Source organism: Coturnix japonica, chromosome 5 (assembly GCF_054131305.1).
Source record: "Coturnix japonica strain WE chromosome 5, WE-NBRP24, whole genome shotgun sequence".
NCBI classification, from domain to species: Eukaryota; Metazoa; Chordata; class Aves; order Galliformes; family Phasianidae; genus Coturnix; species Coturnix japonica.
The window spans coordinates 35675507-35689798 of NC_140667.1; the positions used below are offsets into that span (position 1 = coordinate 35675507).

The window sequence follows — 14292 nt, forward strand, 5'->3', positions numbered from 1 at the left end:
TATTTCTTTTCCAGTCCAGTTTACCACAAACAAACAAACAAACAAACCAATAACATACCTACCACGAGCATAATATACTTGTACCCGGTTTCTGCCTTTTCACATTGCTACTGTGGTATAAAGTTCCTTTATCCCATAAAACTGTGATTTCAAACATGCTTTATTTGTTTATACTCAGCTTTTCTTAAAAAGGCAGAATCTTACTTTGTTTCACAAATTTTGCCACAAAAATGCTATAGATTTCTTCAAAACAGAGTTATGTTAGTCACTAGTTAGTCACTGCATAGCTTTGCACTGTAAAATACAGAGTTAATCAAACTGTCAGATCTCTTATTTGTTTGTCTACTCCATTGTATGAGAAACTTACTTTATTGACCGGAAGAATGTTTTTCACATTGAAGTAGAATCCAAAGTAAACCATGTTAAAAACTCCATGACGGCCCAGTGTTGCAGTAAGACCTTTGTTGAGTCCATGGAGGCCCAAACCATCAGATTTGATGATCTGCTGAGCTTGAACAAAGCTAGATGGTTGCTACATAAGTTAAGGAAGGAAGAGATCATCTTTAGAAAAATAAAACAATAACCTCTGCCCCATTTCAATCCCATTGACAAACACAGTATTGCCAGCTCTTGTCATTTTATCTTAAGTATCACCATTTTTTTTTTTCAGTAAAGAAAAGATTCCTCGCTTTTTAGATTGCAGAGAAAAGGATGAAAACATCCCTAAAGCAAAGAAAGAATGCAATCTTAAGATTGTCATTTAAAAGGTTAGTTAAATTTTATAGATACTCATGGCATCAGATGTGTGAATTTGGCAACCGTTTTTTGTTTTGTTTTGTTTTTTTTTTTTATCACACTGTGTGCTGTTAAGATTATGACAGATGAAACCCTTGCACAACTGGAGCATACAACAATAATTCTGGACAATTAGAAGATTAAGAAAAAAGTCTCTAACGTAAAAGCAGTGGCACAAGGATAGGCACTACAAGGCAGTGATGAAAGAACAGAATTGAAACAGGAAATAATTTGAGCCATTATGGATAGGATAGCAAGTTGTTGGGAGCCACAGATTATAGAAGCAGACAACATAAATATCTATGTTGAAGAGCAGTTTGGCAGTTCCAGACTAAGTGTTGGAAATAGAGTTGAAAGATGACAAAAGGCATATACGCTATCTGGGAATGTTTAATTTTAGAACACTGACTTTTGAAGGAGTTACTGAGTACACAGAACATTTAAAACTAGATCACACATTAAATGACTTTCTGTCACAGAGGCAGCCAACTAACTAACATTGTGGTAATGAAACTCTAGTAAAGTAGGCATAGATTCTTTTTTCCCATAAGCATCCAACTGGAAATCCTGTTTTGCACTCCTGGTGAATAACTTGACAAAAAAGGTGTAGTTAGATTTTGAAAATCACAACACTCAGTTATATTCCAAGGTATAGATTTAGGAAATTGACTTTAGAAATCCTGTTTTGAAAATAATGTTCAAAAGGCATAGAAATCCTCTTAGCTAGCCAACTGCTACTTAATGAAAGCCAGAAAGTACAAAACTTCCTCAGGATCCACTTACATAACAATGAGTCCCTCAGACACTATCTGCCTGACTAAATACACATTTGATCAGTACCACAACACACCGTGATACTACTGATGATACTTCTGATGTTTTAGACATCTTTTTTAGCACAACTGTGGAAAAGCTCTTCTCAAAAAACTGTTGACATGAGTTTGGTTTCCTCCAAAGCATAAAAACAGCTCTTGGTAACCAAATATTTAATTATAATATAATGTTAAAATTAAAAATTAATAATAATTATAATGTTAAAATTAAAAAAAGTTAAAATATTTAATTATAATATAATGTTATATAAATATAACATCGAGTGTGCCCCGGTGGCGCAGTGGTAGGAATGCCGCCTTGCAACACTGGGGCCCGGGGTTCGAATCCCCCCTGTGGCGCAAGTGGTAGAAGTGCCGCTCTGCTACACAGGGGCTCGAATCCCGGGGGTTGGACTCAATGATCTCTAAGGTCCCTTCCAACCCGCACGAGACTATGAGACTATGAGATGAGACTATAAGGGAAAGAGTGACTTGCACTACGTTGCTCAAACATGAAAATACAGAAAAAATTTGATTACAGTGTTGTGAACACTGCTAATTTAAATGTGCTTACTTGTTTATTGCCTTATCATTTCAAAATATCACTATAGTAGATCAACACAATCAGTCAAGTTATCCCTGTTATAACCAACACAGCAATATCACTGCTTATTTAGGCAACTGACAAATTTAGTCTTTAATACTAGGTTTCATTCTGTTCTTTCATATTTAGCAACCGATATTATCCTGTAAATGCTTTGAACATATTTTACTAAATTCCCTTTCATAACTACTCCCAGGATTCAAATCAGAATATTAAAAAATGTAGATTGCCAACATGGAATGTGGTCCAAATACTTGCAGAAGCATCTTTTCTCGTGCACAAAAAATGAAGATTAGACCTTCAATAAATAAATAAATAAATAAATAAATAAATAAATAAATAAATAAATATGGAAAATAAACAAAAAATACTAGTTGTCTGTGGACAACTAGTCTCTGGAATAAAGCGAGTTAAGCTGAAGAGAGCAGCTTTCAATAGTAATGTATCCCCCGTTCTTATATTGAATACAGATTTACTCCTGACTCACAAGAAACACCTGCCAGTTGCTGAACACCCAAGATGGGATTCATCAGTCTTAATGTCTACATCCGCAAAGTCTACATCTACAACTGAGCTACTAAAAAAGACTCCTTTTTCAGTCCTTTAGCAATACCCTAGACATTTAAAATGTCAGCTGATCATGACACAGAAGTTCTAAATTCTGTGTTGATGACAGAAGGACCTGAGAATATCTAATCTGGATAAATTTGCTGCATAAAGAACTGGAGTTTGATTCACTTCAGGTAGTTGCTGATTCGTGCTTAATAGAAACCTAAACAGTATGATCTGGAGAGTGTCATCTCATCTTAGAGCAGAAACTTGTAAAGTCAAGTGAGAAGACTTTTATAATCACATCAGCATCTATAGCCAGTGAGTTTTCCATGGCTACAGGGAAAAGATAAAAAGGGAAATTTGGATTTCTATCTAAGCAAAAAAAAAAAATAAAAAAAATTGCATTATTTTTACTTTTAGCAATCCCATTGACAAAAGTGCCAATATGTGATTTATTGCAGCCTTCCTCTTTAAACCTATCAGCCCTAGAAAGATGATCTGGTACCACAGAATAATTCAACTGTCACTGTACTTTGTGATATTTGTTTTGGGGGTGTGCAGGAGTCTGGGTGTGGGTGTATGTGCTCATGCTCTTCCTTGTTCCTTTAAACAAGATGTATTTATTATTTCAATACAATAGTCAAAGAAGTATGTGACCTGCATTAGGTTTCATCATATAATATGAAAGCTACACAATGGGATAGGTACATACCTTACTTAAACCTTTTAGAAAAACAGTGTGTGGTAATGAAGTGAGTGTACCATTACCCTACACTCTGTAATAACATGCAAGTGTTTCTTCCAGTAGGCTTGAGTTTACATGCTTTGTATTTACATGTTCTTAATGAGAACTTGAGATCATGGTACTGAAGCCACTAGTTTTTCCAATTTACAACAAATTCCTAAATTATAATCCTTTTAAAAATACATATTTAAAATGGGTATCTGTGATTTAAGAACTTAAGACCCCTGGATTTTTTTTTTATACCTGGGCAAATAGATCTTTTTCTATCTATTTCAAACTTTCAATCATTTTTTTTAAAGTTCAAATTAGGTTCTAGCGCAGTTCCAATAGTATTCTTTTTTATTTTCACTTGTTTGATACTATATTGTGATTTGGATTTTGTGAAAATGTGCATTTAAGTTAAATGCAAGGAACTTTCTCTTAATACAACTCAGACTGTTCTTGAACAGCTACACTGTTGTTAATAGTGTATTCTGAAGGTCAGTCTGAAAGGGTTGTGGCAATTAAAGTAATTCATTGCATAAAAGTTGCTAATTAAAACATTGTGGTCTTTGCTATAATGTCTGAAATACAGAAAAAAAGTATTTAGAGAAAAGATACAGATAAAGACTCTTAACACTTTACAGGAATTAGATTTCTCAAAGTGAAGTACTGATGAATTTACACCTAGAGCCATATATTTGGTGATTTCAGTATGATAGATCATTCGTATTTTCATAATAATGAGGCAAAAAGACCAAGAATATCTGCCTATTTTACAAAGGAACCTATGAGCTGAATCAGTAGTCTGTAATTTCTTTTCATATTACCTTCCTGAGATAGAAATCCTCCCATGCACTGCTTTCTCCTTGCAGCAACTCAACCCTTTTTTTTCTTGTATGGGAAGATAATTTGCATTAACCCACTACTGTATATATATTTTCATCTAAACATAAATGTTCAAGTGCATGACACTTAATAACACAAAACAAACAGCAGCACAATTCTCATACCTCTGTGAAACTGTTTCGATTTGCCTGCAAGGTAACCTTTACTACTTCAAAAGGGTTGACCACAACTGCTTCTGTTAATCCAGAGCCCAAGCCAGCAACTGCAAATGCCTAGGAAAGTTAAGCCAATCAATATGTAAAAATGAAGTAGTAAAATATATTCAGATTATGAAACTGAATGAGAGAATACAATGAAATACTTCAGCTATGTATCAGTATTCTACTAAAAAAAAAAAAAGCTCAAACTTGATTGGATGCTGACAGTTCTTGAAGACAATATGACAATAGCCATAAACCATACTCCACAAAATGCAAAATAAAATGTTGTAGCACTCTGTGGTATTGATTTTTTAATGAAAACATGGAAAAACAATGACCTCCTATTATCTTTGGATGGAGCCTGAGTAAAAATACAAATATAAATGCAGTCACACAGTAAGGGAAAAAGCTTGAAGTGAGGTACTTAGTCAAACTGTGCAAGGAGAAGAAAAGTCTCCTAGAGTAAGCAGCCACCTTGAAAAGATTTGGATGGGAATAAGTGGAACACATGGAAATGCCAGCATTCTATTAGAGGGTGAACTATCTTCACCTGCTTAGAAGCAGATGGTACATTACAGACATAAAAATGGTGATATTCACAACTTTGCTTTTCATCAGGAAACAGTATTTAGAAATAAGTGTTTTTTTTTGTTTTGTTTTGTTTTGTAACAGAAAAATAATTTAAATATTCAGGTCAGTTAAGAAAAATCAGAGCATTACCATTACCACCATTGCCACTACCATTACGAACAGAACAGTTTTGCCAATGTAAGACAGGAATATAATCTCTCCCTTTCACCCTCAACCAGCAGGAATAGGATGCTAATGTATGCACCCCTCTTTTGACAGTAATTTTTCTCTCAGAAAGAGTTCTGTAGAAGCACCTACAGGCATGCTGTGTAGTTTAGGCCAGAATCTCTCAGTTGTTTTTTCTCTCCCTATCATGCCGACCTTAGAAGCAAAACTGTCTCTGTGGTAATCAAAATAGCACCAAAAATGTGCAAGAACATTGGGATGGCTGGTAGCTGTTTCACCCTGCTGTATGAATTAGAGTGGCTTTTGGTCAGCAATGACGTGTTTGTTTTTTATGTATGTGCAACTTTCTCAAGATTTTCCTGCAAATTTTAACACAGTTAGTATTGGGAAATTTTCACTACCCTAAACTCTGTAGCATGTCCAGAAATATATCGGTTCTTTCGTATAGTTGTCATGCCATTATTTTGAAAAATATGCATTAACTATCGCTCATAGAAAGTACATACTTACAAAATTATCTTATTCTAAAAGATACCATAGTAGAATTAAACCCTATGTATGAGCCAAGCAGACAACACATGCTAGCTACATTTTAGTATAAAATTTTTTGTCTATCTCTTAAAATTTGGGTTTCCAATATAGGACAAAACAGGATTTTTGGGATTGTTCAGCATATATGTATTAAAACAGAACATGAAGCATTGTTGTCATACATACCAGCCCTGGTGGAAAAGATGCAAATCCTAGTAGCTTCTTGTATTGTTCAAATGTGAAAAACTATAAAGAAAAGTTAGACTGAAATTGCATGGAAAAAAATTATGAGTCAATTATGCAAGTTAGTAAACCAAACTACAATATTTTGCTACCTGATATCTTAAGTAGCCATATGCAGTTCTGAAAAATAAACATAAGCCATTTTTCACTTTTCAATGAGTTTCATGCTCATTCTATCAATGTTCAAAATGCAAATGAAGACAACTAGGCTTCAGAATTGAAGTAGAACATGCACAACATCAGCATAAATGCAATTAATATTTCATTTAAGAGTTCACTTAAAACACTGTTTTTGTTTTCAGTTTATTATTTTTTCCTTTAACAGCTAATTTTCTTATGCTGGTTTAAATGTAGAAGCAGCTACTGCATCCCACAAGAAATCACCCTCATATTTAATATAACATATTGCAATCACCTTCATATCTCTCATATATTGGTCTACTTCTCAACAGAAAGATGTAATTGTAATTGTACATTTCTAAGATGAAAAGCGAGTAGGTTATTACAGTTTCTCACTGTCAAGAGACACATCTCTTATAGTTTTTGCTCTTTATAAACAAATGGCAGCCAGAGGCAGCAGTGCTCAGAAGTTCTGATTATCTGAAGTTCCTTATAGGATGTGTTTAAAACTATGCTCTTTTGTGTTTGAACTTCAAGAAAGAAATGAGAACCCTTTTTCATCTGCACCACTGTGGAGGAGTGCAGCCATTTGCAAATGAATCACTTTGCAACATAACACTTCTTGCCACCAAAACCCATACATTTTCAGAATACTTTTTGTGACATCTCCTCAAAGTCAAAGCAGAGTAAATTAGTGTTTTTGTTCCTCCAAGAGGATAGTTGAGAATAATTCTGTCTTCTCTGAAGACAGTAACAAGCTTCCCATTGATTTCTGATGATAAATCATCCTTTCTGTGGGCACAAGTTCTAAGATACACCAGTCAAGATATGTTCAAAAGAAAGCGTGTTTGTGACATTTTACAAATTATTAGTAAGATGGCCTGTGAAATACAATACACAATTCTGGACACTCTTGCTTAAAAAAGATGATCTTGGACTACAGCATACTCAAAATGGAGTTACCAGTATCATTAGGAGAAATTAAAGGTTATTTAAAAATGAAGGCTGAAGGAGACAAAATGCTTGTTTAGTCTAGCATGAGAGAGGATGCAAGGGGGTGAAAAACAAGCAAAGGGAAGAGAAATGTAACATAAAGTTAGTGGGCATAACTACTCATAAATGGGTTGTAGTTTGAAATCTGATGAAGTTTTCTCAAAGTTTTTCAAGAGTGAGGACTTGAAAGAGTCTTCCAGTAAGAATGATAGGGTGTGAAGACAGCCTCAGCCTCTTGGGCTCAGTTATTAGAGACCTCTTAGAACAAAAGAGCCTTTCCACAAGTACAGAAACATGAGTAATAAGCACCATATTGTCATTCTAACTTGTTTAGAACTCTGTCCTGTGGCAAGTTCAATAATATTCCTCAGTTAAGACTTGCTTAATCTAAAAAGATTCTAGGATCTCACTGAATACAGCAGAGATACAGGTGTTAATGATAATATCATATTTACAAAACTAGGAAACATATTACACTTCTATAACATAGAATTAAGATTTTAAGTACTGAAACCCGAAGGACCACATACTCTATCCAGTGGATATATGCACCTTTATTATAAAGAAGATTACAATGTTTTGCAGAAAAGGCCCTAGAAACAGAGCCTTGATTACAAATGCAATCCAAATAGTGTACAGATCTAATATCCATTTTGCAAACATCCTGCAAATATATTTAAAATCATTGTACTGTCTTTGACAACAATCAGAAAAGATAGATTTTCTTAGGCTATGGGTCTGTATTATTGGATAACTGAAGATATCATTTTACTTATAGGCAAAAGGAAATCTTTGAGAAAGCAACGGTTGTAGGTGGATGAGTTACTTCTTAGAATGAAATTCAATTCTTACTGTGATAAAAGTTTGCTTTATTCACTCTCCAGCATCTTCCTACTCATTGTTACCCTCCTAACCTTTAATGGAATTTCTGGTATTCCTTAATGTTTTCCATAGTGTCACATATCTGTAAAATGATTGTAATAAAGGCAGAAATACATCGATAGCAATTTTTTGGTCTTAAAAATTTTACTTTAAAAATCAATAGCTTCCTACAGTCATAAATAAAATAACTACTTAATAGTAACTATGCTTCATATCATTTTTGAAAGAAAATAAATAAATAGCAGTAAAACCCAAACTAAATATTTCTGGATATACTAGAGTAGCTAGTATACATTAAGTTTTGCCAAAAGTATCCAGCTACATCATATGGATTTATACTATCTACATCTACCCAAGTTGTTATTAAAAAAAGAGTAATTTGTCTTTCTCTCTAAGGTTGTATTTAGTTAATAGCCTTGTGCAAAATAATAATAAAAAAAAGTAAATAAAATATATATATCCTACAATAAGTGTATTTAATGCATGCTTTTGTATATATCATAACCAATATTGTCCATCTGGCAAAGATACACTTTAATTCACAGCAAATAGTCAAAGTACTTACCAGATGTCTCAATAACACTAAGGTAAAAATATATGCTTGAAACAAGATGTCTGGGAATGCATGAACAATATAAATCGCCCCCAAAGTTCATCTGTTAACCATTTTATTGGCATTACCACTTCTTTCCTCCGAGTTCAACCTAACATAAATTTATAAACTTTGACTTTTCATCTTCCAGAAATACCTATTTTCCTTTTTAAGATGGGAAATAAAGAGAAAGAATTAAAAAAAAAGCTCAGCAGTGATGAGAACCTACTTGCCTAAATTAAGCCTTCACCTCTGACACAACATGAAAGCTGAATAACGGTGGCTAAATAACTTTGTTTTAGCAGCTTTATATTTTTAAGCAAATAACAATTTCAGATAAATATATTTCAGAATCAAAATTAAATCAACAGCAAAATTAAATTTCTTCTTACTACAAAATCTGCCTTGCTCACTCTTGATACACTTTTATGAGATATAAAAGACACCTTATCTGGAAGTTTTCAAAAAAGTTCATTACAAACCCAAACCAAGGCAGCAAAATTTCCTCTCTACCTTTTTTGTCTTCTATGACCTCAAACTCGTAGACACTGACAAAGTCCTTCATGACCCTAGCCAGTTTGGTGAAGGGCAATTTAATAGCTTCATTATCCAAGACCTTACAAGTACATAACTGCACTGCCCTATTCTTCCAATGTAGAACAGAACTGATATCTAAGGATAACTTAATGCCCTGTGTATGTCCTTGGAACAGCAAAAAGTTTGTAGGAATAGTGCAATCAATTAAGAAATCAATGATTTAATTTAAAAGCATGTTTAGCATTTAAATCTGTTCCTCAAAGTTTTAGAAACCATACTGGGCCCTCACATTAATGCCCAAGAAGTATGTAGAAAGCATCGCGTTAAGTAGCAGCAGGAAAATATTTAAGAAGTTTATGATATACTAAAGGAGGTTGACACAACTCAGATTGTTTACCCTGTAGTTATGAAGGCTAAGGGGATCTAATTCCTGTCTTACACCATCTAGAGAAAGGTTAGACAGAGATACTCAGACTGTTCTCGGAGGTTCACAACAACAAAAGAAGAAGCAAGAAGCAAAGCTGCAACAAATTTGGACTGAATATAAGGTAAAATCCTTTACAGTGAGAGCAATTGAGCACTGAAGCAAGAGCACAGACAGGCAACAGTCTTCATCCTGAAAAATGTTGAGAACTCAACTAGACCAGGCTCTAACTATGAAGTCAGACATGCTTTGGGTAGTAGATCACTAGATAACCCACAGAGATTTCTCCCAATTTAAATAATTTTATAACTATATTAAATATTGTGGAGACTAAGCCACAAGACTAAGAGAAAGTGATCTGTCATTTTTTAATGACTCAGGCTGGTAGGAGAGAAATCAAACTTGGGTTTCTATTTTAACTAAATATATGCTGGAATCTGAAATGCATGATCAGAAGAACTTAATTCATTCCTACTGCAATGAAACAGAGAGACAGCCAAAACATCACAGTCTGAAGAAAACAAGTTATTAGGAAGCTTTTAAATAGCATCCGTTTTTCTTCGCTGCCACTTTGCCACTAAACTGAACTTCAGTTTGCTTAATTGTGTATCAAATAATTTTGTGATAGACGACATCATTTGCATCTAAAATGCTTATGCAAACAAGAAGATAACATTAGCAGAACCCCTATTACAAGGTCACATCCTGGCACATAATACTAACATTCTTCCTCTGTAAAGGAATTGGAACATGAATGTTTAATAGCAGGCTAAGGCTCAGGACCATGTGCAGTTTTTCAGAATGAAACAAAAAAAGAAAGGATAATCAAGATGTTCTGTATGGTATCTGCTTTTAAACATATTTAATGCTACTATAGAAAACCTCAAAGTTTTGAAGTGAAAGACAAGATGGTTTCTCTGATAGATTTAGAACTGTAAGATGAGGTGACTTTTTAAAGGAGGTTTTGATAAAAGGAATTGTACGTTATAACTGAAAAAAAATTGTTTTTTTATATATTGCATAGGAGTGGTACTAATATAGTGATCTACAAATTGACACATGATAATAAAAGGAAATCAGATCAACATTTGACAATGAATACACCGTTATAGGCTAGCATCCATTTCAAGTTTAAGAGAGCTGGAGTAAAACATTCCTTGCATGACAGGAAGTTGTACCCACATATATATTCAATCTGGAAAAAAAGCGACAATATAGACAAGAGTGTTCTTTGGAGCATATGAAAAATTTTAGGCAGCACTTTCATAGGAAGTACTTACTAGGAGTGGCTTCCTTAATTGTTCTTGTGTTCATTTATTAAGTCATTCAGAGTATTAGTTGTTTTGTAAATTGTATATTATTATAAACTTTGCTTGTATAAACTAATCACAATTTGATTTTCAGTAACATTATATTCACAGATAAAAAAATCCTAACTTTTAAAAGCATTACCCTACATTTCTTAATCAAGTAGAGTTTTTATTTAACGGAAAAGTTTCATCTTTGTAAAAATCTGAAGAACAACATGCCAAAGAATCTTGAGAAACAAATGTCAATCAGTGTGGGAGAAACATAATATTTTAGAGTTGCTCTTCTTCTTGCTTATATTTTTAAAGGGAAAAGCATGGTGGTTTATTACTTACCTTCACTGCCCTTTTGGGTGTCTCAGCCAAGATGGGAGGGAGTATTCCTTTGTAGAAGCCAGGCAGTCTATTGAAGAAAAAAACCAGCATTTTTTGTATAGATAAACAGCAGAATATTGCCATATTGCCAATTAGATTTTTCCTTTCAGGCAAAGCAATTAACCTTTCAAAACATACAAACACATAATAGCAATGTTTTTCTTTGCTTTACTAACTAATATTAATTATTATGAGCTAAAGACAATCAAAAGTCAGCAATTAAAAAGTAAAAATTTAGTTGAACTTTCCAGAGTAGACAAGAAAATATATTTAAAAGAAGAGGAACAATTTTGACACTGAGGAGGAAGTATTATTATTTTTTTTTTTTTGTTTTGTTTGAATTTGTTTTTCTTGATGCAGCAATAATGATATTTAAAACTGAAGTAACAAAATACAAATTTGAAAAAAGCCTTGATTTCAGCAAGCTGCATACAAAAATCTGCATGCTTGTTTCAGATGTGAGGTTAAGGAATCTTGTAAAATTTTGTTTTTTACATTCTTGAAAATTCATGAAATAACTTTTTTTGACAATTCAGTTTTCAATACAAGTTAGCTATTCACACAGACAGAATACATATATATACAATTTAGGTTTTGAAGGCAGCCTGAGTTCCACTTACAAGACAAGGTTAGGTCTTTGGAATACATCATTCTCAGAATCCCCATCTGAGGTAAAAGTAGACATAATTTGTGCCTGCCAGGCGTCCACATTACAGAGGTAGTCCTTAGTAATTAGCAAGAAGCTACCTTGACAGCCAACAAGGGTACATCTTAACACTTATCCATCTTCAGATATCTTATGCTTCTTTAAAGACTGTTAGAGGGAAACAGTCTACAGAAGAAATCACTTTTAGAAATCTTTAAAGGTGATTCATCTTTATAAAACAGCCCATTATGCAGGATACTTTTGCAGGATGTAGAATAGCGATCACATCAACAGAATCTTCTATAGCTATCCTAAGCACATCAAAGAAAAACAATTAAATTCACACTCCTCATCTAACTGTAAAAAACCCCAAATGCTTTACCATCTTTTTCATCCTCTTTCTAACTTTTCTTTGAAGTTCTGTTACTAAGCTACTCCAATGTAAATAAAATATTCAGGTTTTGAAGAGTTTCCAGAGTGGGAATATCACTTATAGTTCCTCTGAAGTGAGCAAGATACAGATTCCAGTCTACATTGAAAAGAAACTTTGATCATTTTATACATTGATGGTTTCATGACAAAACACTGAATGTCCCTAGGTGAGAGATCTCAGGAATTCATTGGAGGAGTCAGATGCTTGAATTTCCTCCAAGACTCAATTTAGGAACATAAATAAATACAGATACACAAACATATATCTATACCTACATGTATTGCTCTACAGATGTAGATATAGATACAACCAGACATATAGATACACATTACCACAGATATTGATATAACAATATAGGTATAAATAGAATGGCTACAGACTTAACTTTTAACAGTTTATATATATTCAGAATATACTCTTGCTGATTCGGCAAGCTATTGAAACATGGAACAACTTTATGCATGTGATTCATATAGTTTAACATGAGTTCATACTGAAATCAAGGTCCAAGAAGGATCAGCAAAAAAGAACACAAATTCCTATAAACACGTTCTTCCTTACAGTTCAATCTAAAACACTGTAAGTGTATTTTGAACAGGCATCATGTTTAGAATTTCTAGTACTGCAGTATGATTGGAAATGGAAAGTGGAACATATTCCACTTCTCTGCTCACAGGTGTAGTTCTAACTAATGAGAAGTGAGACCTAAACTTTATCCAGATTTTCATATTACTACAAGATGTATAAATGGGGAGATACACTGTATAGCAACTCTATTAGTTCTAATTCACACAACAGCATTACCTAGACTTACACAGCTGTTCAGGCTGCTTTTTCAGTATAGCGTCCATGCACATTAAAATGTATGTAGTATTGAAAATATAAGTTTTGTAACATTCCTGTGGGCTCTGAAAATACCAGGAAAACTCTTCAGAGAAATTGTGGAGGGGAAAGATAACCAGAACAGTTAACAGCAACACATTCACCATCTCAGCAGTACTGCTAGACAAACAATTACTTCTAAAAATAAATCCACAATTCTGCCACATTTCAATATTGGAATACCAGCTTTTCAGATGATCAGTAGATCAAGCTGTGGGTTGTTTGAAAACTCTAGAGAAGTGAGAACTGAAAATACTAAAAGCAATTATCCATTACTCCTGAATCACAGAAGGGTTGAGACTGGCAGAGACTTCCAAGTCCATCTGCTTCAACCCCTCTTCCAGAAGGAACACACAGACTTGGGTGTTCAGGACTGACCAGTCAGGTTATAAATAACTCTAAGAAGACAGACTTCACAGCGTCTCTAGTTAACCTGTTCAATCCACAGTACAAAAGTGCTTTCTCATATACAGATCACACAACTTGTACTCTTGTTTGTGCCCATTGCCTCTTGTCTTGTCACTGGGCACCACTGACAGGAGCCTGGCCTCATCTCTTTGCACCTCCTCTTCAGGTATTTATATACATTCATAAGGGCCCATTGAACTTTCTCTTTCCAGGCCAAACACTCCCAGTTCTCCAAGCTTTTCTTCCATAAAAGAGACATCTCAGCCACATACTCATTTTTGTGGCTCTTTGCTGGATTCTCTCCAGTATCTCCAAGTGTCTTGTATGGAGGAGCCCAGAACTGAGGACAGCACTCTAAACGTGACCTCATCAAAGCTGATAAAAGGAGAAGGATCACCTCTCTTCACCCACTGTCCTCCAAATCCTTTTCTTGCTTCAGGCATTTATTTGCTTAAATGCAAATGCTTGAATTTGCTTGAGGTAACAGCTTAATCTCTGAACTGTTGATGGTGTGTTCCCTTAGGTTCCTGCTACCCATGTCAGCCCTGTCTATTGCTTGGTGACAAGGCTGCTGGTAACTCTCACCCTCACCTGTTTTTTCCTGGTTTAAAGTTCTCATCAGGACAG

General features: G+C 34.2%; 1 protein-coding gene across 17 annotated transcripts in view; it reads right to left on the reverse strand.

Moving 5' to 3' along the window:
• SLC25A21 (solute carrier family 25 member 21) overlaps positions 1-14292 on the reverse strand; it is a 213140-nt gene that overhangs the window by 15242 nt on the left and 183606 nt on the right. For 14 of the 17 annotated variants that reach the window (XM_015865037.3, XM_015865036.3, XM_085550471.1 and 11 more), the window contains 4 exons: positions 11258-11324; positions 6010-6069; positions 4501-4608; positions 368-532 (listed from right to left, as the gene is read on the reverse strand). In XM_015865037.3, coding sequence (XP_015720523.1) covers positions 368-532; positions 4501-4608; positions 6010-6069; positions 11258-11324 — 400 coding nt within the window. The remainder of the gene's footprint in view (positions 1-367; positions 533-4500; positions 4609-6009; positions 6070-11257; positions 11325-14292) is intronic. The other 3 variants (XM_085550485.1, XM_085550484.1, XM_085550475.1) reach the window with 2 other exon arrangements.